The following is a 26174-nucleotide window of genomic DNA, read 5'->3' on the forward strand; positions in this document are numbered from 1 at the left end:
ACATTCTCAATAAAATACTTGCAAACCAAATCTGAGAACACATCAAAAAGATTATCCACCATGATCAAGTTGGCTTCATCCCAGAGATTCAGGGATGATCCAACATATGTAAATCAACAAATGTAATCCACAACAGAAAGAAACTGAAAGATAAAATTCACATGATTGTCTCGTTAGATTTAGAAAAAGCCTTTGACAAAATCTAGCACCCCTTCATGATAAAAGTCCTGGGGAGACTAGGGATACAAGGAACATACTTTAACATAGTAAAGGTAATTGACTGTTTTCTTCTTTTTTAACTATTTATTTTATATGTTACAAAAAGATTCCTAATTTATCAGCATTCTTTTTTAAACTTTCTTTTTACTTATTCTTTGTGTCTTTTACATCATTTCTACTGATCCCACCCATCTCCCCCACCCCCACCCTAAGATTAAAACAAAATAAATTTTAAGAGAAAAAAGCAGGGGGGGAAAGGGAGAAAGGGAAAAACTCATCATGAAAGTTGCAGTATGACACAGTGAATTACACTTTATCCATACATTTTTACATGCAGGCATTCATTGCAAAAAAATCATTGGTCTGGTTCAAGGCCCCTGGTCTCTGCTACACCACTGACACTGGGCCCTCACTGGGACTCTTCTTGGACTTTCTTTTGCTGCCCCATGTTGTGAAAAGCCCTGATCTGCAGGACTGACCCCACCCCACTCTCACCCCCATGCTCCAGCAGATCACAGATGCTGTGGATGTTGGGGTGGGACAACACATAACCCTGGTGCTGGGCCTGGGTAGTTGCAGGGTTAGTCAGCCCTCCAGCTCTCCCCTGTCCTCACCACCAGGGTGAGTTCTTCAGCACTGCCCTGGCTAATTCACCCCTTGCAGTGATGAGCAAGGGGTAGGGTCAGTCCTGCTTTTACATCCTCAGGGTCCATTCTCCTATACCCACACCTTCAGGGACAGCTCTACTGTGCTGTCTAGGCCAGGTGTAGGGGTCACTCTCCCTAATGATACAGCTGATAAGGGGCAGGGCAAGCTCTCCCACCTGCCTCAGGTATTGATTGGCGGGGAGGGGTGAGCATCTCTCCCTGGCCCATGCCACCACATGACAGATGAGTAATGGGGACAGCTCTCCCATGCTCTATCATGTTCACAACTTTGGGCTGGCTCACTCACATCTCTGCCAACAGGGTCAGCTCTACTGTGCTGCCCAGGAGAAGTGCAGGGTCCACTTTCTTGAATGCTGCAGCAGTAAGGGGGAGAGGGTCAGCTTGCTCATCTGTTGCAGGCAGTAAGGGGTGAGGGGGTCCATCTCTCCCCCACCCACACCACTGCATGACAGATGAATAGTGGGGACAGCTCTCTTATGCTCACAACTTCAGGGCTAGCTCATCCACACCTCCACCAAAAGGGTTGGCTCTACTGTGCTGCCCAGGAAAGGTGCAGGGCCTGCTTTCCCGAGGATTGCAGCTGGTGTGTGTGTGGGGGGGACCAGGAACAGCTCTCCTGCTCTTATGACCTCAAGGCCAGCTCTCAAAGCTGCCTCAGGCACTAATGGGGGGAGGGTATCTCTCCCCCACTCATAGCAAATAAAGGCAATTTATAGCAAGCCAACAACCAATATAATCTAAATGAAGAGAAATTCAAAACACTTCTATTAAAATCAGGAATGAGATAAGGATGTCCACTCTCTTCACAGTTATTCAATATAGTACTTGAAGTCTTAGCTAGAGCAATGAGACAACTGAAGGAGATCAAAGGGATACAAATAGGAAGGGAGAGGTCAAAGTGTCTTTATTTGCAGATGATATGATAGTATACATAAGTGACCCTAACAAGTCCACCAGGAAACTCTTACAGCTGGAAGACACTTTGAACAAAAGTAGCTGGACACAAAATTAACTCATAAAAATAAGTAACCTTCCAATATACAAATGGAAAATATATTAAGAAATAAATCATGGAAATACTAAAGGGCATTTTAAAACCATATGGAAACCTACTATTATAGAAAGTTCCTAAGGTACATACATATATGGAAGGAATCTAATTAGAGTCAACAAATAACAGGGACAACAAAGCCCCAACTAAACCCAACTAAACATCTTCTGCCACAAAAAACAAAACAAAACCCTCAGTCCCAGGAATATATTACATCTTGTAGAGTTGTTGCCCAAATGGGACCTTTGGAAACCCCCAAACATCACAGCTATTGTCAAGGCTACTGGTTATTCTCTACAACCTGATGATAAGGCTCTACTGCTGAATAAAACACTTAGTTGCATCACGGAACCTTGAGAAGTAAGCTGGTGCTTAACCAGAAGCTTCAGCCCTGCTGACTAGTGCTCATGCTACTGAAAGAGAAAGGTAACTATCACTATCACCCAGCTACAGACCCTGTGACCTACAACACTGATCTGATTTTGAGATCTACCCATGTAATAGTGGCACAAACGTTAGAGGAGTAACCAACCACTCTTTGGTCAGATTTAAAGCCCACTCCATGAGATGGAACCCAGATCTGACACTCTTAAAGGGGTCAGAAACCTGAATCTACATAGGTCACAGGCCTGGGGGGAAACATAATACTATTATCTGTTAAAGGAACATAGCAATAAAATGACTCCCAATGCCATAGTGCTGGACCTATAAATCAGGGCCTCATTCAACTCGCATCAGAGAAGCTTCTTGCAGTACATGGGAATTAACACAGAACTGTCTACAACTGGTCAGTGTACAAAGAAGGAGAATCTTTGGAGCTCTCAGTCCTAAATAGGATGTCTGCCATCAAGGCTCAGGGATCCACAGGAAATAGGAGGTAGAATGGGTGACTCCAAGGAAACAGTGTGGTCCAGATACAAGACTGATACACATAGGAGCTCACAGAGACTTTGACAGCACACACAAGAACTTCATACAGGTTCAAGCCAGATGGGGTCCCAGCACTGAGAGAGACATAGGGTCCCACCCCCCACTAAGAAGCTATCTGTAACTGATACCCACTGGCACAGGGAAAACAGTCATACACATAAGATAAAAGCTCTCTTTTTTGGATTCTCACTGGTTATATAAACCACACTCCAGGTCAGGCCTGGAATAGTTGGCCAATATGAAATGTACTCATTGGTATTTTTATGGACTTTTGTTTTGTTTAGGCTTTTTTTAAACCTTGCTGGTCTTGCTTATTTGTTTTAATTTTCATTTTGTGTTTTATGCTTTTAATGTTTTATTTTTGTTTCTTCTTTTAGTTTGTGGTTTTAAAAGCAAGAGAGACAAAGAACATAAGGTTAGGAGATGAGAGGATTTGGATCTGGGAGGACTCAGGGGAGGGTGAAAACATGACCAAAATATATTGTATGAAAAGAATTAAAAAAAATAAAAACTATGAAAATTGAGGAGAAAAAAAAGATTAGGTCCAGCTTTGTCCACATTTCAGTCTTTCTCCAAGTTTTGTATGGTTGAGAAGGCAAAGAATTTTCAGGAAAAAAAATAAAGTATGGTCAGTATTAGTTAACATGACTTCAGTGCTAAGTCATTGGCAAAGGATGAGGCACAGTTATTCGGTCCTATATTCACAGACTCACAGATATCCTGGACCATGCATGATGCCCCCCGTAAATAACGGGGAAGGTGTGCACCCAAACCCATCCTGAGGAGCTTACTATAGATACCTGGGGAACACGTGATAAGCAGGATGGGCATTTTAAAGTGTAGCATTTGTGGCATTAAACACATTCACACTGGTCTCCAACCATCCCCATGGTCCATCTAAACACATTCACACTGGTCTCCAACCATCCCCATGGTCCATCTCTCTACTTACAGAACTGAAAGTCTACCCCCATTAAATACTGATATCCCATTGCCATCTAGTATGCCACCATTCTACTTCCTGCCTCTGAATGCCACTACTCTGGGTACCCAATAAAAATGGAATCATACAGCACTTGTCTTTTTGTGGTGGCTCTCCTTCACTCAGCACATGTCCTTAAGGGTCATCTGTATTATAGTTATGTTTTAAAATTTTCTTCCTTCAAAAGATTTGCTTTTATCTTACATGTATGACTGTCTATATGTATGTTTGTACACTAAAAGTGCCTGGTGTCCACAGGGGTCAAAAGAAGGCATCAGCTCCCATGCAACTGGAATTATAGACAGCTGTAAACTGTCCTGTGAGTGTTGGAAATTGAATCCGGGTCCTCTACAAGAGCAGCTAATGTTCTTAACCACTGAGGCATCACACAAGCTCCAATGTTTCCTCTCACTTAGAGGCTAATATCTTAGTATACATATATGCCACACTTGCCTATCTGCTCAGGCATCAACGCATGCTTGGGTTGCTTCCACCTCTGGGCTGCTGGGAATAACACTACCATAACACAGATGTCCAAGTATCTACCCATGTCTTTGATTTCTCAAAAGTGGAATCGCTGGATCATGAGTAGGGCTTGTTTTTCAAAAAGTGCCTTACCTCTCACAGCAACTGTAGTATTTCATATCCCCTTCAGATCTCCTTTCTCTCTACCCTCACAGATGAATATGCTTAGTTTTGCTTTTGTGTATGTGATTGTTAGCTTTATAGTAGATCTCTCCCAGTGGGTGAGGAAGTATCTCACTGTGGGTTTGACTTCCGTTGGTGACTTTTCCTATTGGTGATTGATGCTAAACATCTTTCCACATATTTACTGGCTATTTGTAAGTCTTTTTAAGCATGTCTGCTCAAATCCTTTCCCAGTCTTAAAACCTAATTTTCCTTCTGTTGTTGGCGCTGTTGTTGAGTTTTAGAAGTCTATATTCTGAATATTATCTGACATATAATTTGCAAATATTTCTTCCATTCTGTGGGTTGCCCTTTTGCCATGTTAATGGGGTCTTTTGAGGCACAAGAATTTTTGATTGTGCTGAGATCCAATGTGTCTATTTTTCCTTTTACTGTGGGCTGTGCCTTTGATATATCCTAGAGATTGCTGCCAAGTTGAATGTCATGACTGCCCCTCCTCCCTCTTCCTTCTGTGTTTAATAGTTTCAGCTCTTAAATTAAGACTTCATCATGTTCTAAATTTTGTATATGCTGTCACAGGGGACTCTGTTCTGTGTGGGTGCCCCAGTTCTCCCCTATTAGCATCTGTGTCAAAAACCATTTAACCAAATATATTAGTGTCGACTTCTGGGTTCTGGTTTATTCCATCAGTCTCAAGGTAACAATGCTAGAGAAGTGTTTTGATTTTTTTTTTAAGCTCTGAAGAAAATCTGAGGTCAGGAATTGTGCATCTCCAACTTTGTTCTTTTTCATTTCAGATTCCATGTGGATTTTAGGATGGATTTTTCCAAGACCTCCAATCACTGAGGTATTCACAGAAACAGCATCTGTGGATTGTTTTAGGTAAGACTGATACTATAGCTGTCTTTAAATCCATCCACATGGCTTTCCACCCATCTCTTCTTTGACTTCTGCTATCAATGTTTCCCAGCTTTCACTGTGTAGTCTTTTACATCCTGATTCCATCAATGCTCAGTATTTTGTTATTTTGATACTGTTGTAAATAGGACTTTCCTCTAAATTCCCTTTTCAGAGTGTTTACTGTTCATGCACACAAATGAAACCAGCCTGTGGATGTTGGGTTTTACACTGCTACTTTGTTGTTTATTAATGACAACACACACACACACACACACACACACACACACACACACACACACACAGGGTTTTCTCTAGTTAACACCATATCTTCTTCTGTGAACAGAGACCATTCTGTCTCTTTCCTACTTACATGGCTTTTATTTATTTTTTACTTGTTTGTTTGTTTATTATTTATTTCTGTGCTCAACCTCTCTTGCTAAACGTCTAGCACTATGCTGAACGAAAGTGGCAACAGTGAGCATCTCTGCCTTGCTTCGTAGGGGAAATGCTTTCCACTGTCTGCCACCAACTACCATGTCAGCTGTGGGATGCTCATTTAGGGCTTTTCATAATGAGAATAACAATAATGAGAGTTTGATTTTGTTCTTTTTATTGTAAAATGGTATTGAATTTTGCCGAATTCCTTTTCTGCATTGATTGAAGTAATTATTAATTTCTCCCTTTGCTTTGTCAGGGTGATTGACCATGCTTATTGAATTGCATATAAAATATTCACACATATAAATATTATATATATCTTGCTATCTTAGAGTTCTATTGATCTAATGACCTTCTTTGTCACTGATAACTCTTTTCACTCACAGGCAGTTTTCCCTGCTTGTATAACCACCTCTGCTCTCTTTTGTATCACTGTCTGCATGGAATATCTTCCCTATCCATTCACTTTCAACCCAGCATTACCTTTGGATCTAAAGTGAGTCTCTTATCCATATAGTTGGACTTCGGTGGGGTTTTTTTGGGTTTTTGTTTGGTTGGTTTTAAAGATTCATTCTACAAATCTCTGTCTTTAACAGAATGCTTAATCCATTTACATTTAATGTAATCATTGAACTCATAAAAGTTACTTACTTTTGCATTTTTTTGTTTCTTTCATATCCTTATCATTTTTGTTGTCCTGTTTTCTGTGTGCACTGTGTTCATTATTTTTCTATAGTGAAACTTTCTCATTCCTTCCTACTTCCTTTTGTTTCTACCCTACAGGTATTTTCTTTGTATGAATCCTATACAGATTATACTTCATTAAAAAACTAATACTATTTTGCCCTTATACGATCCTAATTTTGATAGCACAAGGAGATTCCAAAGTAAAAGGTTATATTAAAAGCTCATAAGTATGGTGTCACAGTGTGGATCAGGTCTACCCACTTATAAAGCAGGCTACCTCTAAAAAGGCATCAGGGTGGGGCTCTTCTTATAGATCAGCAAGGAGGGTCCCCCTGAGGAACATTTACAAGGAGACAGAAAAGCCCATTCTCTAAGAGCCTATCTGAAAGACAGAATGTGTGACAGAGGAGCTGGGATCTCCCGAGGAAGAGTTGGCCTCTGCAGCAGAAGCCAGGGCTCAGAAAGGAGGGAGGAGTTACAGGAGAAAGAGATGGCCTGGAATAAGGCTGGGAGGGGCCCAGAAAGGGGGTAGAGTTCCCATCAACTGCCAGGAGAAGCCACAGGGGACTTTGTACTGTTTAGTGACAAGCTCCTGATTCTACTGGCAGCCTTTCCAGGCCACTCTGTGTCGAGGATAAAAGGGGAACTAAGATGGGAGTAAGCAGGCCAGTAAGGGAACTGGATCAGTATTAAGGCTGGAAACAATGGAGGTCCCAGAGCAGAGAGCAAAACCAGAAATGTCTGAGCCAAGTGATGCAGGGAGCATCAGCTGGTAGCTGGTCTTCTATTCAACTGTGTACTTACTAGTCTCTAAGCCTCCGTTTCAAATCTGTTCCCTGTAAAATGATGAAACCCACCAGACATGAGGTGTCGGAGGCATGAAAACACCCTGTTGCCTCTGTCAGGGCTGGGAAGATCGACTTAGGCACCTACTCTTCATCTCCCACACTGGCTAGCACTGATCTAACTCATCCTAACCATGAAAGACACTGGGAAAAACAGGAACACCAGACCAAAAAAAAATGTTCCCAGCTCAGAAAACTTGATTTTCTTCTCCTTCGCCCCTGGTGGGACTTGTCTGGGTTTTGCCTTGGGAGTCTGGATATGACATCGAGGGTATGGGATCTCTGCCACAGAGACCCAAGCAGCAGGGCAAGGGGAGAGCTGCCAGATACCAGGGTTACTAGTTTCCACAGCCCACAAGTGAATGATGAGGACCACCAACCCAAGTGGCTTTCTTTCCAATCCAAGAAACCCGAGGAGGCAGCTGAACAGTCTGGAGAGAGACAGATGGGCTCGGTGGGCCTGTTCCCGCTTGTTGCTCCTAGGGAAGCTGTGTAATGATGGGGGCCCAATCACAGCCACAATCCCTTCCTTTCCTCCAGGCTTACCAGGTATCTCACTGGCTCAGACTCCCTATTCCACAGCAGCCATGGGCAGGAAAGAAATCTGGGGATTTCCCAAACCAGGATTTAGAGGACCGAAGACAGGAAGTGGTGGTGGCAGAGGCTCATCTTGTTTAAAACAAGACATAGTGTCTGGGGGTGAAGTGGTTTCCGTGGACTGTGACCAGCACAGCAGGAAAGGGTTAAAATGAGTGTTGCCATCACACACAGGGGTCTGGGACTCTGACTAATTTGCTTTTGGCTTCCAGCAGCTCTGAAATCACACACAGAGACAACTTGTAGGAACGAACATCATCACACCATATTGTTTACACAATGCAATATCCCTTAACAAGTTATAGACCTCCTCAGAAAACCTCAGAATCCAAATGGAAAGTGTTTGGCCCCCAACACCAGGGCTGTGAACCCTGGACAACCTGGTGTAAGCTGCTTCTGGAGTGAAAGCGAGACTGGGCCCTTCCTGGCCCCTTGGCCTACAGTCTTCATGCCCCATGGGGGATGGTAGGTGGGGTGATACAGATAACATCCCATCCTTAATCAGCTGTCATTAAAGAGATCCCTAGATCTAAGTCAGTTTATAAAAGCAAATATCAATGCCTTATGGCAACCTGTTCCATGAGGAAATGTGTGGGTACAACCAGCAATTCACCATGCTGAGAGAATGCCACTGGAACCACTCTGCCAGTTGAGGCACATCTGAGGGGCAGGATAAAGGCAAGAGAGGTGAGGTTTCTCACAAAAGACAAGAGCAGTCTGGGAAGGGAGCCTCAGACAGAGGGTGCAAGAAACTCATCCTCTTGACCGGCAGGATCACCACTGTGGGACAGAGTGGGGGGCATCAATACCTATTTTCCTGTGCCCAGTTCAGGTGAAGGGTTTGGACCTAATGTCATGGCCCTGCCCAAGATATCCCTTGAGGAGCTACTGATGCACAGAGCCTCTTTGCCCTTGAACTTTCTTCAGACTCTTGGAAATGAGCTGTGGGCTCTCGTCCCCACAGGGGAGACTTGATCCTGGTGAGCTTTGTGCAGGCCCGCCAGCCTTCCAGGTCCCCAGCCCACTTACAATACAGTCAGAGCAGAGATTCCAGCAGGGGGGAAATCATCAGGTCCTTCCAGCTTCTGTGTCCCCCCCACTTTCTCATGGACCCTCCCAAGCCACCTCTAGAGCCCAAAGCATCCTCCTCCATCATACCTACACATGTGCAAAGAGTCACCTGCATACTTTATCACTCATGAGGACCATGACTACCCACTATCCTCCAACACACAAGCTAGGAGCCACTAACCTCACCTTCTCGTCACAGCTAGCTTCCTTCTCAGTATCCAGGCTCCATCCCCTCAGGCAAACAAGAGCAGATGCATTCTAAGATAGTCAGGATCTGTCCAAGCCCTGGACCATGATTGTACCAGCCCAAGGCTGCACAGATTCTGGAGAAGGAGGAATACTATCCCCCAGCCCTAGCCCCAAATGCCTTAGTCTAGTCTCTTTGGAGTTTAGTCCATCTTGTGGCCCCAGATGACAATCTTTGTCTCATTCTGCTGTACTGTCCTCTTAATCTTTCACCTACACCTGCCATTGTCAACCAGCTTTCCGCTCCCAACATCCCTTTCTGTAGGGACAGCCTCCTCCTAGGTTCTTCTGCCTATCCCCTGGGGTTACTGTACCCCAAAACTGTCTCCTCACAGGAGATGTTGCATCTGGGCATTGCTGGCCACTCTTGAGGCTTCAGGTACCAGCACCAGGCTGAGAAACCCCAAGTTCCTATTCTAGCCAAGCCTGCTTGTCCATCTCTCGCCTTAAGCTCAGCTTGTCCACTGAGACACTCCTCCTGAGGTCCAAATGCTCTGTTCCTCCTTTTCTCAGCCAGCGGCTCCACCATCTGTCCAGGCACCCATGAAAGGCCAGGTAAACTGGGGTTTCTCTGCTCCTGATACCCCCTGGTTCCTGCCAGTCTTCCCCACCTGGCCCCTGAGTGCCTCCACCCACTCACCCTGCCCATCAGTTCAGACCCTCTTCCCATCTACTGGCCACTCCTCACATCAACCCACCCAGCATGCAGCTGCTCTGGCTCCTTCTCCAAACACTGAGCTGAACTTGAGGCTCTCCTACACTTGGGTGGCCCCAGTCTCCTGGGCAAAGCCCCTACCTCTCAGAACCTCTTGCTCACCTCCTCTAGCCTCCATTGTCTACATGCGTCCACACTCCTTCAAGTCCCCGCTGCAGCTGTATCACCTGACCTCCCTCTGAAGGGAGCAAGTGTCCCTCCAAGCCTCACACCTGTTGCACCCACAGCATGACCTTTCCACCCATCCTCACCCCGGCAGCACTTCCTTCCTCTCTAGTCAAGGTTTGCTCTTTCATGAGACCTCATGCTGAAGGATGATCACGAGCAGCAGCCCTCCACCTGCACATTAGGGGTCCCTACAGATGTCTCTATGGTAGAATGGATGCTTTGCCTGCTAAGACTAGAGCCTCCCAAGGGAAGGACCAGACTGTGTGTTGCGTTTGTAGCCCCAGCATGGAACACAATGTTAAAGGTTTTTGAAGGCCTTCAAAAGCACTTGCTGGGAAAACAGATGGCTGGGTGGAGTGTGGCTGCCTTTGAAGAGCCTGTGGTGTCGATAATTGAGGAGGTAACCTCTCCTTCACCCACCCACTCTGTAAAGAAGGTTTCCCTCTATCTCCACTCAACAAACTGGGTGCAGACTTGGCTTCATAACCCCCTTATTGTCACCCTCAATAGATAACCATCTCATAGTTCCTACAAGTAAGTTCTCGAGGCACATGGTACGCTATTTTTTAACTAAGGTCTGATCCCAATTTCTCCAAGCAGTCTCATCATTATGACAGCTGCTTCTCCCTTCAATATAACTGTCACTTGGAATAAGTCTTCCACGTACCAAGAATCTTGAAAGTATGGTCATGAGCAGTCCCATCACCGAGCAAACCTGTGCATGCAAACATCACGGCAGGTAGAATCCAGAATCAGACTTTCTCCCATCCACTGCATCTGCTCTCAGGGTCACAGGCTGTGACCCCAAGCCAGCTGCCTCCTTGCCTCGGGAGGTAAGGGTGCCACGCCTGCCTCCAGAGCTCCCCTCCTAGGGAGATCTGAGCCCACCAATGGCAGGGCCCTCTTGTGGACTCACCATGTTCATGACAGTGAGGAGGAACCTCTGCGCAGCCTCTGCCCCGTGGTACTGCACCATGTCGGCATCGGCCACCACCAGGGTCTCCACCGTGTGCTCGTTGGTGAGCCTGATGGCATTCCTCCGCTCCCTCCAGTCCCGCGATGGCTTGTCCCTCCTGGGCTTCTTTTCTAGAAAATGACGGAGACATTTGAGCAGTTCTTGGCTTACTGATTTATGAAATCATACCATGAAAGACTCCAAGAGAATGATCAGCCTCATGTGGCCTTGATGAACCCCAAGTCTGCAGATCTCCTTGGCGACCTGGGGTGGCCTGAGTTCCCAGCCACGAGTGGTACCAGATGGGAGCCAGAGAAATAGCTTGAGGGATCAGCCATCAAATGAAACTCTACCTTGTTCATCCTCACAGCCAAGGAAGGACCTGGGGCTGATCATCAGAAAGCAGAAAGCCATTCCTAACAGAACATGGAGAGCCACACACAGCAGGCAGGGAGAGAAGCCTGCATCAAGCACTGAGGGATGTGGGAGCTCTTGAGGGTGACGGCACAGACATGCGTGACAGGTACCCCCACTTCCCTATGACATCTGGAACCAAGAAAATCAGCTTGGTTGAGACCAGGATACTCCCCTGTGAGATGAGCATCCCAGCAACTGTGCTGAGAGTCAAGAACATCAACAGACACAGAAGCAATGGAGAAGCGTAGTCAGATCATAACACACACCCAGGCTGACAGCGTGCTCTTTCCTCAAAACAAGGAAGGGTAATTACTGATGTGTGGGATTCCTCTCCTGACTTTTTTAGGTAAAGTGTTCCTCCATAAGATCTTACTTAGACAAACATCTATTTTCACTCACAGAGCCCACCTCTGAGGGCTGCTGAGTATGATGAGGTCTCTGTGTACAGCAATGACTGACAGGCCCAACAGGTGCATAGGCATCCAGATGTGGAAGGCAATTTGATACTTATTAGCAGTGGCTTACAGGGAAAAGGCTTGCTACACTGTTCATGCCGTAAAACACCACATGTGTGGCGAGTCTGCATAAAGGTGACCTATCACCATTCCAGGAGCAAAAGTAAACAGCATGAACGTGCTGGATCTCTGGGTCGAGTTTTGTAAACAGTAATGCTGCTCAAGGTGTTGTGCAGTCTTGAGACCCTGGGAGGCCATCAAAATCCCCAAGTGCAGAGAAAGCTGCCACTGTTAAGAAGGATTCAACCTTGAAAATCCAGTCTAGGGCAACCCCGCAATGTAGAGAGACACAGCTATAAAACCTTATACACGGCTGGGTCCCAAATTTGCAGAAACACAATATGAACAAGTACTTTCGGGGAAACGAGTAAGTAAACGAGCAAGCAAAATCTAAAACGTTAACAGTGAGTGATATGTGCTATTCCCTTTCCTTCCTTCCTCAGCAATTTCCAAATCTATACAACAAGTAGTGAGTTAATTATCCACTTATTAAAAAATATCTGAGTTTGTAAAAAAATACAGAAGCCACTTTTCAACTCTAAGTGATAAAAACAGAAGGCATCTGGAAGCAAACTATGTCACCAGACTCATCATAAACTTGTAAAATGTCACACAAGGACACCTCCTCACCCCATAGACTGCTCCACTTTCAGCCAGCCTGCTGAGCCTCACAGGGGAACAAGAGAGGACAAAGAGTGAGGTCTTGGATGGCATCGCCTTGGCAACGTATTGACAGAATGAATGAGGCTCCTAACTGAAAATCTATGGACTCATACCCACATTCACCAACACTAGAAAGGCAGAGCAAGGATGATACCATACCCACTTTCTGGTCTCCCACACTTGCCAACCTATCTGACCTGGAATTTGTACAGAGTCACTGCGTTTCATTTTAAAACAGCAGAGTTGAGGGACAGCCTTTCCCAAGGAGGAGCTTTGTTGGATCCTGCATGCTAACCTTCACCCAGGTGAACAGCTCACCGGTGGCCTCAGCTTCTCTTAATGTCTACTTAGAATAATTCATCTCTGGACATTGCCAGCTGGTGTCCTCACCTGCAGAGGTTCTCACTGGCTGGGCACACTTACTTTTACACTTTGCCACAGTACAGAAAGAGCTGCACTTTAGTGGCTCCTAACAGGTGCATTAAAACACCACTCTAAGAGTCTGAACGTCAGAGACTGGAGAGCCCAGGGTATGACCTGCCACCATGTGAAAAGCAGGTGCAGCCTGGATGTTTCACAGCATAATCTTACACTGGGCGTCAGTCTGCCAAGTCTACCCTCTAGAACTAACAGAAACACCTGCCCCTCTCTCTCCATGATGGATATGACAGAACTACGTAACATGATGTTATATGTTAGACACAGTGGTAGAGCCTGTAGACCCAGCTACTTGGGAGTCTTGAGACAAGAGGACTGCATCAACTCAGGAATTCAGGACCATCCTGAGCAACATAGTAAGATCCTGTCTCTAAACAAAACCAGATGCATGAGAAGCTGAGAGTGAACTCAGGCCCTGGGGTACCAAGAAGCAGGTGAAACACACTGTGCTTTAAAGGGTTTCCCCTCTGGATGGCTCATTTGCTCCTCCTTTTGTTGAAGCCCCCTGGAGGATCCTCAGTGGGAAATTCTGAACAAAGCCAAGAAAGGAAATGAATTAGAAGGAACAAATGGAGCTTCTTGCTTCATGATAGCCCCACATTTTAGGGCAGGCCAGGCCTCATCACAAAACAAGGGTCAGAAACACTGAGGTTGTTCTTGCTTGGGGGTTTGTTTTTGTTTTGTTTTCTATTTCAGCTTTTCCATTTTTATTTGTTTTTGGCAATTTTTTCTAATCAATGCATAATATTGTCTACACATTTACATGGTATAATAATTTGGTACTTCTATAAAGTACGCAATGATTAAATCAAAGCAATTTAACATGTCCATCTCCTCCAACATTTATCATTTCCATCTGCAGGAAGCCTTTGGACCCTTCTTCTCTAGTGACTTTTCGAAATAAATCACAAATTGCTACAGAGCGTAGTCACCTTACTGTGTGACAGATTACCAGAACCAGGCCATGGGCCCGCTGCATCATGCTTGTGACCCCAGTACTCAGGAAGTTGAAGCAGAAGAGTCACAAGTTCAAGATCAGCCTGGGCTCCATAGTAGTAAGATCCTGTTTCAAAAAAACAAACAAGAAAAGAACTTCGGAACCAGTCCCTCCCACCAAACTGCACATGAGTGCTGATTATCTAACCCCTCCCCCTTCTCTGTTTCTCTGTTCTAGGGGTTCTCAACCTTCCTAATGCTGTGATCACCATAAACCATAAAATTATGTTGTGGTGACCCCCCACACCCTGAAATTACTTTGTTGCTATTTCATAACTGTAATTTTGCTACTGTTACAAATCATAATGTAGACATCTGATATGCAGGCTATCTGATATGCAACCCCTGTGAAAGGGTCATTCTACCCCCCAAAGGGGTCACGACCCACAGGTTGAGAACCACTCCTCTATTCAGTCTGCAAACCCTGGATTTGGGGATTGGAGATAGGACATTGCGGACTTGAACTGTCTTCCCATGCAGGTGTCCCTCTTGGGGGTGGGGATGTGTGGAAGCACTTGAGAGGGGACCTGCCTTCCCTCCACCCCACTAATGCTTCATGGCTGCTGCTGCATTGAGGAGAGAGCCTCCCTACATGTTTATCTTAAAATCCCTAAAGCGTATAAATAAACCCTGATAGGCAGATACCAACATGCTCATCAGCACCTTCAAGGCAGAGGAAATTCAAGTTTCAGGATCACACAGTGCTGGGTTCCCCACCACTAAAGAGATCAAGGGCAGGTAGAAGGCCTGTGACTGGATGGGGGCTCCCCAAGCTCTGCTACCAAGCCACCATGGGAGAGGTGGGGGCCTTCATACTACCAACCAGGACATATCCTGGCCAGGTTGGACCCTGGCTCTCCCCTCTTTCCGGCCCTCCCCCCCCTCCTCCACCCCCCACCCCGACACCAGGAGTCAATTCTAAAGTCAAGCCTGCAGCTTCCTTTGTCAGCCCGTTGCTGAGCTGGTAATCACCTGGAGATCTTAAATAACTACTTCTACTCTTTTATTTTGCGTTTATTCTCCCTTGACTCCAATTTGAAATATTTACAGAAGACACGCTAGGTCTTTGGGGATAAGACATGGATGAAAAGAAAGCCAGGAGGCCACGAAGGGTAGTCTATACGTTAGACTTGTATACTACTTAGAAAACTATTTGTTCCACAGTGTGGGGCCTGTCTAAAGCACAGACACAGGTGGGGACCTGGGAGGTGGTGCAAGAGCTCTGGTGGAAGCGCTTGCCACAAGCATGAGTTTGAACCCCCAAACCACGCAGGAAGCTAGGCGTGGTGCCATGCATGCCTGTAACCAGCCCGGAGGTGGCGCAGACAGGAGACTTCAACAGGGCTTGCTAGCTGCCAGCCTCGTTCCAGTGACTGAGCCTGTCCCAAGGCAGAAGGGGGAGAGTAAAAGATCGGAACACCTTGTGACCCCCTCTGGCCTCTGCACACACACAGGCACATGCACGTACACACACACAGGCACATGCATGTACACACACACAAGCACATGCATGTTTACCACATTCATACATAGAAACACACACATTAAAATTACATAATGGGGGCCAGGTGGTGGTGGAATATGCCTTTTAATCCCCACACTTGAGAAGCAGAAGCAGGCGGATCTCTGTGAGTTCGGGCCCAGCCTGGTCTACAAGAGCCAGTTTCAAGAAAGCCAGGGCTGTTACACAGAGAAACCCTGTCTCGAAAAACCAAAACCAAAACAAGACAAAACAAAATATAAATGGTTAGATAGTTGCTAATTTTATTCTTGGCAAATAAAAAAATTCTCAATTATTAATTAACCAATCCAATAGAATAGATACTGTTTTTCATTTTAAAAAAAAAGTATCAGGGTATGGGTATGACTCAATGGTAGAAGATTAGTGTAGTGTGCTTGAAGCCCCGAGTTTTATTTTATCTCTAGCTCTTAAAAAAAAAAATAAAGGTAGTAACAGTATTTAAGCAATCTCTGGGGAGGGGGGAATGGGTAAAATATTGGACATGAAATTCATCCCTGAATTCCTCCATCTCCTGCTGTGCAAGACCCTAGTGTCCTAAGGCCACTTCCAGAAATGTTCTCAATGTGCTCTTTGTGCCCAGGCACAGGAAGAGCATGTCTTTCCCCATCACAGAAGCAAATTAGAAAAACAGAGCGGAGGAAATAGAGGAAGATACCCAAGGGCACTGAACAACCTTGAGGGGACAGACACTTCAGGCCACGGTGGCAAAGACTGGTGGCACTAATGGGAAACACGGACAGTTGAGTAAGGGAGGACAAACGCCCTCCTTGGTGTCAGCCTTTCCATATCAGCACTCCAAGGCCAGAAGCAGGAATGTGTCCTCACTGTGGCTCATGGGACAGGGGACCACAGGAAGCCTGAGCGTCAAATCAGACCTTGTCTCAACCCCACAGACATTGGGTTCCTCCAGCTTATCTGTAAGCAAGGTAGGGGATTCCAGGAGACCCCTCACACCAGTGTGGTGAGTTATAAAGAATCTGCCTGGGTTAAGAGGAAGGCCATCTGTTCCTTATTCTCCAACTTGCAGTTCAGAGATGGAGACTGTGATTACGGCAAACACGCTCCAACAGATGAACAAGTGCATGAGAGACAGAGGGACGGAGAGAGAGAAGACCCTGAGAGCCCTCTTCACTTTAGTGACCTCTTTGCACACAAGAGTTAAGAAGACTTACCGCATCCCATGCCATGACCAGGATCCTCCCCCATGCCTTTCCTGCTATCAGGGACTGAAGCCTTCTGAAGTCATAAGTCCAGATAAATCCTACCCAGAGCCTCCTCCTGGTGCCTCAAAGGAACCACAGGTGATATGCATGGTGCTGCCCAAGCCCCTCCCACTGAGCTCCACTCTGATGCTGGGGCAAAACACTGCCAGAGACCCAAATGAATGTCAGCCTGTATTCTGAGTCACCATCTCACAGAACACACTCAGGAAGTTGCCGGTGATGGAGATGGGCTAACACAGGCCAGAGTCCTTGACAACCCAGTATTCCCAAATCCCAGATGCCAGGGCCACACTCTGCATCAAAGTCAGGTTAGGGCCTGGGTCAGATGGGACCAGCAGCGGGTGCTTAGGTATGGTATCACAACCCAAACACACATAGCTTACATACTCGATGCTCTCCAAAAAAAAATTGTCAGCTCAAAAGAAAAAGAGAAAGAAATGCTTCTTTAAAGAATAAAATAAAAGGCAAAGAGCCTGTTTATAGAAAGCTACCTCTTTGACTTGAAATAATGATCCCATGTGTGCAGCTGAGCTCCCAGCCAGGTAAAGCCCCTGGCAGCTGTATAAATCCAACATCCTTGAAAAATAATGCCCTCCTATTTTTTTGTTTCTTACAAGAAGGAGGGAAACGGTTTTTTTGCTCTCCAAGTATGAATTCTTTAAATAACTTCCTTCAAGGCCAAGTCATTTTTATAAAAGCCATCTTTTTTCATGTAAATTCCTTAAAAAAGAAAGGTGGAAAATAGTTGCTTTTTTTTTTTTTTTTCTTCTCTGTGTGGTTAAGATTCCAAATGAGGAGCTGATACCCTTGAAACTCAAAATCATCTCTGCACTAGGCGGTTGTTGTGACCCGTGTCTATACTCTGCCAAGGGAGTAGAGCCAGGGTAGGAGAGCTGGCCTGGCCCCATAGGATCTTTCCAGCCATGCTCAGAGCCACAAAGACACCAAGCATGCAGAAACCACTGCCTACAAGTAAAATCAGAAGATATCCAGTTCACGGATATGTATCAAGGACCCAAGAGTGGGGAGCATTGCCACGGTGCTGGTGACCATCAGGAAGGGATAGACACTAACCAAATAAACAGGAAATACAATTTAAAATTATAACCAGGACAAGTGCGAGGAAACAGCAACAGACAGTGCTATGAGATAATCCGAGGGAGGAAGAAAAGTAACCACAATTTAAATCAAGGTCATGTTAATCAGCTTTGCATTGCTACAATGAAATGCCAGAGACGAGTAACATTATACAGAGAAAAGATTTATTTAGTTCACAGTTCCAGAAAGTTCAAAAGCGTTGGAACTTGTGTCAGTTCTGTTCTAGTGAGGGTGGCAGATGGTGCCACAGGACACTTCCTGATGGGACTACCTGTGTGCGGACTGGACAGTGGAAAGACAAAGAACGGATCCGGAGTTTGACAATGCCTTTTTGAGACATATACCCAAATGACATGAAGACCTCCCACTAGGCCACGTCTCCCAAGAGTGCCACCCTGTGGACCTACCATTCAATTACAGTGAATTCTTTCAACAACTCAAATGAACTGGTCACAGGATAGTCAAATAAGGTTTCCCAAGGTCATGACATGGGTCAAAACCAAGGGGTCCGGAGAGTTAACAGGTGGGGATCATAGAAATGCTGGCTGCAAGTCTAGTATGGGGACGTTCTAGTAAAGAGTGGAGTGTCCCTCTAGGTGACCTGGTAATGTCTCCTCCTGGGAGGGTTGATGGAATGAGGCAGGTCAGGTTGGGGACCTGGCTAGAGGACCCAGAAAGGTAGGCTCACCTAAATGTATTTTTCCTTCCAAGAATGCCGCTCTCCAGTGAAGGCCTCAGAATCTCCATGGACTCAGCAGGGTCTGTCCACCTTTCTGAGTCTATTAGCATGACATCAGTCTAATAGCGTGACTATCCCTTTTCATTTTCTTGTCTTTCTCTTTCAGATGCTGACCAAAACCTAAGGAGGCTTTTAAACTCCTCATCCATTTTTCTAAAGCTCCTTTTCCCGCTATGCTAACTTAAATGAAGTGGAATGATGACCTTTACCCCCGACACACACACACACACACACACACACACACACACACACACACACACACACACGTCTCTTCTCCACTCTCCTCTAGGGCAATTGCAAGATTTGCAGCTTGACTAACATAGAAATTTTCTTCTAAACTCTAATAGATTGTCCTCAAGCATCCATTTGAGCCTGTTCTTTTTCCACTAATAAGATTAAGAACCCAGAGAGAGGCCCTCTAGTCCTCCAGTACTATATAGTGCTTGATTAGGACTCCCCAAGATTTCTGGTAGGATTTTTTCCCCTACCTTTTAACTCTTTGATTGACAGAGAAAATGTACCAGTTCTGACCCCCGGAGACCGCATCAGCATCGGTGTGTACACAGGCCTTGTATTTGTTACTTTGCCATGACCAAGGCAACTTATAAAGGGCTCCTTTAGGACTCCAGTTCTGGAGGGCTAGAGTCCACAAGAACAGGGAAGTGTGGATGTCAGCAACAGGCACTAGCTGGAGCAACGGGCTGAGAGTTTACACCTTGAACCACAGGCATGGAGCAGAGAGCAAATGGAAAGTGGTGAACCCATTGTTACTCTCAAAGTCCTCCCCACAGTGACACACTTCCTCTGACAAGGCCACACTTCCTAAGTCTCCCTGAACAGCACCATCAACCGGGGACCAAGTGTTCAAATTCCAGAGACTATGGGGGACATTCTCATGTAAACCATCATGGGCTTCAAGAAGAGAAAGGGGCATGGCATATTCTAGAAACCATAGGCCAAGAACTGGAGGGTGCCTGAGCAACGGGCAGGAACAAACAGGGAAGGTCAACAGGAGCGTGTCGAGTGTTTTTGCTCTTTATCCCATGAGCGAGATGCTACCTAGGGCTTCTGTGCTGACTGGGTCGTCCTGGCTGCTATGGGTAACGGATTCCTATGAGAAGGGACGGTATCTGGGCAAGAAGGAACCTGAGGAGGAAGGACACGAGCAGACTGTTGGTGACATTCACAGCACTAGGACTGACGGGGTGAACACGGGAGGGCTACAAAGTGGGGCTCCTGGATTGTGGATCCACAGTTATCTCATGAGTAAAGGAACCAGTTACTGAATTAGGCACTCCAGCAATGAAGAAAAGCACGGTGCTGGGTGGGGGTGGGGGTGTTAAGGTGGAGTCCAGAGATTTTGAAGCTGGCTGATGCCTGTGTAGACACAGAGTTCACAAGAGAAACCATGCCCCAGTGCCAGTCCTTCAGGGACCGCAAAACCACATGACCACATGGGAGAGACCGGGAGGCCAGGGTAGAACTGAGCGGTGGCGCTGCAGGGGAAACGGGAAGGGAGGGTGAGGGAGTGTGCTGCTCAGTGTCTCCAAAGCCCAAGGGGGCTGCAGAGAGGGGGCTGCAGTGAACAAAAGGGGAGAGCCCCTAGGGTCTCCAAGAGAGCCAGGCCGCAGGTCAGAGAAGTCGATTACCTATTTCAGAGATGAGGAAAGAAGTCAATCACCTATTTCAGAGGTGAGGAAATGGGAAGACGTCTGCATAGAGACTAGAGAGGACTGAGGAGTTCCTGGAGACGGATGGCTGAGGAAAACCAGTCCATGAAGGGTTTACCCTCACTCGGTTTCTGTTTCTGCTGCTCTCCCCTCCGGCGGCATTTGCAGACTGCAGCCGCACAGACGTCTAAGCAAGGAGAGCCGGGCTTCTCCTTACCACCTTCCTACCCCCAAAGAAAGCCACAGTTGTTCAGTGAGCACCCGTCAGACCCAGACCCTACACAGCCGGGTGCTCTGAGCACCCACCGCTGAAGATACCTGCTGGAAACATGAACCTAGGAAATGGAACAGAGATTTGGAGAACGCTGCCGTCCCTGTGATGGGGCATGAGGACAGAACCTCCACTGTATCCAAAAAGAACGAGCGACAGCAAAAAATTATTAATTAGCAAATAAAAGAAATGAAGACACGTAGGAAATGCAAGTCAGACTCATCTAAAAAAAGCCTAAACCAGTAGAAGGTCTAGGCCTGACCACCCCAGAAGACCCCAAATTAAGGAAAAACGTGAAATTTTCTGGTTAATTTCACATCCATCTTTGTTCTTCATCTACACCTTGAAAACAATATAAAATGTACTTGTAAATGAAACTGTTGTCATCTGACTCCGTCTGCCACAAAGTATCCCAGGATGGGGGTGGGGGAGGGCTAAAACCACAGAAATGTACTTTGTGGAAGCTGGGTGTGTGGGATGAAGGTGTTTCTGGGGCTGGGTTCCTCTGAGGGTTATGAAGAAAACGTCCACTCTGGGTCTCTCTCCTTGGCTCACAGAAGGTCATCTTCTATTCCTATGCCTGTGTCTTTACATGTTGTACATGTCTAAATTCATTCCTTTGATCATACCACCCTACCCCTTCTCTCCCTCCCTCTCCATGAAAGAGAGAGAGAGAGAGAGACAGAGACAGAGACAGAGACGAGAGAGACAGAGAGAGAGAGAGAGGACACTTTAAAATGCCGGTCCCCACCTTTCCTCTAAGATGAGACCTCTTGCTCACTGCTGCATATATCAGGCTAGCTGGCCCACGTGGAGCTGCCAGGGCTTTTCCTGCCTCTGCCTCCATGTTTCTAGGAGTTCTGGTTCACAGGCACATGCTGCTGTGTTGGCTTTTCACGGGTTCTGGGGACCTGAGCTCAAGTCCTCCTACCAGTGTGGCAAGCTCTTTCCACGGGGTCATCTCCCCAGCACCTCAAATTCCCTTTATTTATGAGGATGCCATTCATATGGAACCAAGGCTTACTATCAGGTCCTCTCTTCTTTCTAGAAAGACCCGAACAACTGCAAAAACAGGTACATCTTGAGGTACTGGGGGTTACGACGGTCAACATATAAATATGTAAAGTGGGGGTAGGAGGCGGGCTTAGCCCATGACAGATAGCCCCTCTCTTTGGACAGGACAGGTCACCACCGTATGTACAGCCACCCAGCCAGGACAGCGTGGAGAGTCGCCATAGGACAACCACCTCAGAGCCATGCTCCGATGTGTCTGGCAGTTTGAAAACCCAAACAAAACACACCAGTGTTCAGAATTACCCTGGCCCTTTCGCCACCTTTCCAGTGCAGTCCTTGGCTGCAAGATCAGCTTAGGCTAGCGGAGCCTGACAGCTTTATCTCCAAAGTTGATGGAAGAGGGGTGGGGGGTAAATAGAACATTCCACCAACACACAGCTTGGGGGAAGAAATTAATTAACGTGCTCGTGTTTCAACCAGAGCAAGACAAGACAAACAGAAACCTGCAGAGCAATCCGCCCTTCTCCGCACCTGGAGTCCCCCGTGGAGACCCTGGGCATTGTTTCTTTTAACAGAAGGCTTTTCATCTTCCACAAGGAAGCACAAAAATCTTCAGACGGTTAAAGAATCCCTTCACCTTGGAAGGGGCCAGCGAGTGACCCAAATTCTCCAACTTCATTGCTTCCACCCCAAATCCAACTAAAATTGAAGGCTCTGCCCTCCCCCAGCTCCTCAGGCCTGGCCACACCCTGTGAGGTCCCTCCGTCTCTCCCCAGGCTGCCAAGGTTTGGAGGACTGGATCAGCCCTTCTCCTCTTTCTACCCCCTACACAGATGAGGCCACACAGTAGGTGTTAGTCGTTGTTTTAGAGTGAGTAAGGGAATGAAGTAAACGGATAAACAGAAGAACGACACACTTCACTGTTCCCAGAGCTGAGGAAAGAACAACACAGCTGTAGCCTATGGGCCTCTTGGCTGTTCGGGGTTCTTCCAGATGCGTCAAACACCCACAACCTTTCCACAGCAGTGTATATTCACGGAAAGCCTGTGGGGTCTCCAGGTGTCCCTGAGATGCAGGAGAACACTTGAATGATTGGCCAACTAGCACAAGGAAGGGACAAGAGGCCAGGTTATTCTTTTTGGGACCTAGCCCAAGTCACCAGAATGTGATTCATTCCTAAAGAAATCTTTCCCAAATGCAAGGACCCTGGGAGTCAAGGGTCCTTCTTAGTCACAAGCTTTGGCCCTTCTGGCCCTATGGAAACTCTGGACCATTTGGGCTCCAACTTACAACCTTTTGATGCACACAATGGATTACCAAGAAGTTACCAATGGGTCCTTCAGAGTCAGGGCTGTCATTTCCCGCACACTCACCTCCCTGAGCAAGCAGCCTTGAGTGACACCAGAGTAAACAAACAAGAGTGGCCAGTGGAGGGGGAAAACCCATGTCCTGCAACTCAGCCTCATGAGAACATCTCACGCTCAGATGTGAGGGTACCCTGTAAAACCCAACTAGGAGACCAGCGCCCCCACACCAGTCTTCTTGAGATCAAGCACTTTGCCCCTTGCCCAGAGCCCCGGGATGTGTTGTAGGTGCCTCTGGAAAGTTCTTCCCCCAGCAGGTAATCACCTGACTGACTTGTGCACACCACTCCAAAGCTAGTTTCTCAAGAGGCCTTGGCCAGGATTTTTTCATGTAAATCACTACAGTACACTGTTTTCTTTTTTGGAGTTCTCACCATACTGAAAGACCAATGAGCAAAGGTCCCCTTGCTAGACCCAGCCCCAGAGCCTTACAAGTTGTTCACTACTTAAAATGTAAGTGAACCAAAGAGGAGATGGTGCCGTACTGGGGTTTTATAGTACTGGGTTAATGCTTCTCTGGTTGCATCCCCTCTTGATCAGATCTGTGAATGTCTGCCCATGCTCTTAACTTTCTCAGTGTCACTTCTGAGTCTTTATCTTTCAGTTGAGGGCTTTAATGCCTTTATATTTACTATAAAATCCATTTGACCTCCCACCATGCTTTAGTTCTCTTTATATTTTCTCACATTAGCTAGATTTCATTTTAGCATCTCTAGTAACTGACCAGGTAATTTTACTAGGGGATTATCTTTATCATGTGAAGAGTCACGTGTTCCCCTATCTGCTTCTGACAGTTGATATCAAGAAAAGGTAGAATTTGGGCTTGTCCTTTTGTAGAAAGAAGAACCCAGAATCTTGTCTTCTCCCAAATCCCCCCTTTACTTCTGCTTGTAAAGAGTTTCTAACCCTGGGCTATAGTTTATAATTAAAGTGCTACACTTTACATCTTAGGCCACACCCACTTAGTTGAGACTATGTGGTCTTGTGTACAGTCAGGTGTCCCTCCCAAGTGCTGTGAGTCTAGGCGTTTGCCATCAATTCCACCGACCTTCAATTCTATCACAGCTTCATTAAGATGAAATTCACATACCATACATGCAATCTGCGTAAGGGTCTGAATCGACGGTTTTTGGTATGTTCGCAGGGCTATGGAGCCACCATACTTTGAACATTTTAATTATTCCCTAATAATTGCCACCCGCTCCTTATTTTTCTCTGTCTTCCTCCACTGTAAGCACCACAAATAATTAATATCCTTTCTATCTGAATACTTTTTTTTCTGATTCTAGGCCTTTCTCATAAGTACCTCATATGTTCTGCCTGGCTTCTTTTACTCATAGAATGATTTCAAAATTTATCTGTGATTGGTGAAGCACATATCTGTGTATGGTTCTTTTTATGGCCAAGTAAGACTCCACAAATGTGCTCATTTTAGTTACCATTTACCTGTAGATGGGCATTTGGGTTGTTTCTTTTATTCCCCCTTGTGAACAATACCACTCAGGACACTGGTGTGCAAGTTTTCATAACAGATGTTTTCAAGTCTCCTGGATATAAATCAGAAGTGGAATAACTGGGTCATAACACAATTTTAAAACTTTTAAGCAACTTCCAAACTTACTCTAAAATGTCTCAGCAGCAACATGTGAAGGTTTTAATTTCTCTAAACCCATCAACACTCACTGTTGCCCTTCTTTTCCTAATTATAATCTAGCTGATGTATGAGTGGTTGTGAAGGGTGTGTCTGGGTGATTTGGGTTAAATTTCCCTGGTGACCATCGGTGCTCAGCATCCTATATATCGACTGACCATCTGTATTATCTTCTTTGTAGAGTCATTTGAGTTCTTTGCTTGTGTGTGCATGCTTGTGTGCATATATGTGTGTGTGGGTGCGTGAGTGTAAGTGTGTGTGTGTGTGTGTGTGTGTGTGTGTGTGTGTGTGTGTGTGCGCGCACACATGCAGGACAAAAGGCAGACCTGGCACTTGGAGGACAAGCTTGTGCCACAATGCTCAGCTTTTTAAAAATTAATACATAGGCTCTGGGTGTGGAACTCAGACCCCTCAGTTTGCGAGATGAGTCTAGAGCTGACTCAGTCATCTCCCAGCCTCTTCTCTGCTGGTTTTTAAGAACCAAGTTGTCTTTTTATTACTGAGCAACAGGGATTCTTCAGACATCCTATGTGTACATTCCTTATCAAATACCTACAGGTCTTTGGCTATCTGTGAGTTACAGTCACTTATAATAAATATGTATTATGTGTATATGCATTTAGCTTGAATGAGCTTATGTGCACCACATGCATACAGGAGCTGACAGGGGTCAGAAGAGGGCATCTGATCCCCTGGAGCTGGAGTTACAGACAGCCATGAGCTGTCTTAGCTCAAATGTGACTCTCTTCTTTTCCTGTCCATGGGAGGGTGTGGCTAAGTGGGAGTATTAGGGGTTGAGAAGCACATTATGAACACCTGTGGGCAAAGGCCCTTCCAGAAGTCTGACCCAAAGAGAAAGACAGATTGACACAATTAGCTATGCCAACTAAGAAGTGGTTTTTACCTCATCTTGACAAGACAATGTCTCCTTGCTTTGGGGACCACACCCTATATAGCTACCTATAACCAACCTAACCTATGGTATCACTAGGTTATAGAAACAGAAGAAAGGACTATACCTGATGAATATATTAACAGGTCCCAGGATGTACATGGGACAAATGTACATGTACATTCTGGGACCTAAATAAGACCAATCAGCTCCTTTTAGGAAGTCTGGTGTGACCGTCCCACAGGTACCAAAAAACGCAGAAGCCACAACCGCCAAGTTCCATGTATTAGTCCATTTCCTGTGACCATAACAAAATACCCCAAAGCTGGTTACCTTAGGAAGAAAATAGGTCTAGAGGTTGCAGGGCATGGCACTAGTGCTGGCTCTCCTCTGGCAAGGTGTTCACTGAATACGGAATCACAATGGCTGAAACACACGTAAAGAGAAACAGACCACACTTCATGAAACACAAAGCCACAGCAAGGTCAGAGTGCCGTGAGCATTCCTCCTAAGGACCTGGTCACCACTAGGTCCCACCTCCTAAAGGTTCACCACCAACACTGACACACAGGAAACCCTTG

At 46.0% G+C, this 26174-nt stretch overlaps 1 protein-coding gene across 2 annotated transcripts in view; it reads right to left on the reverse strand.

Annotated features, from left to right (window-relative positions):
- Window positions 1–26174, reverse strand: part of Adamts17 (ADAM metallopeptidase with thrombospondin type 1 motif 17) — a 323860-nt gene that overhangs the window by 253432 nt on the left and 44254 nt on the right. For both annotated transcript variants that reach the window (XM_052763539.1, XM_052763540.1), the window contains exon 4: window positions 11082–11251. In XM_052763539.1, the coding sequence (XP_052619499.1) occupies window positions 11082–11251 (170 nt within the window). The remainder of the gene's footprint in view (window positions 1–11081; window positions 11252–26174) is intronic.

This window comes from Peromyscus californicus, unplaced genomic scaffold, assembly GCF_007827085.1.
Source record: "Peromyscus californicus insignis strain IS unplaced genomic scaffold, ASM782708v3 Scaffold_4__1_contigs__length_199733344, whole genome shotgun sequence".
Taxonomy (NCBI): Eukaryota; Metazoa; Chordata; class Mammalia; order Rodentia; family Cricetidae; genus Peromyscus; species Peromyscus californicus.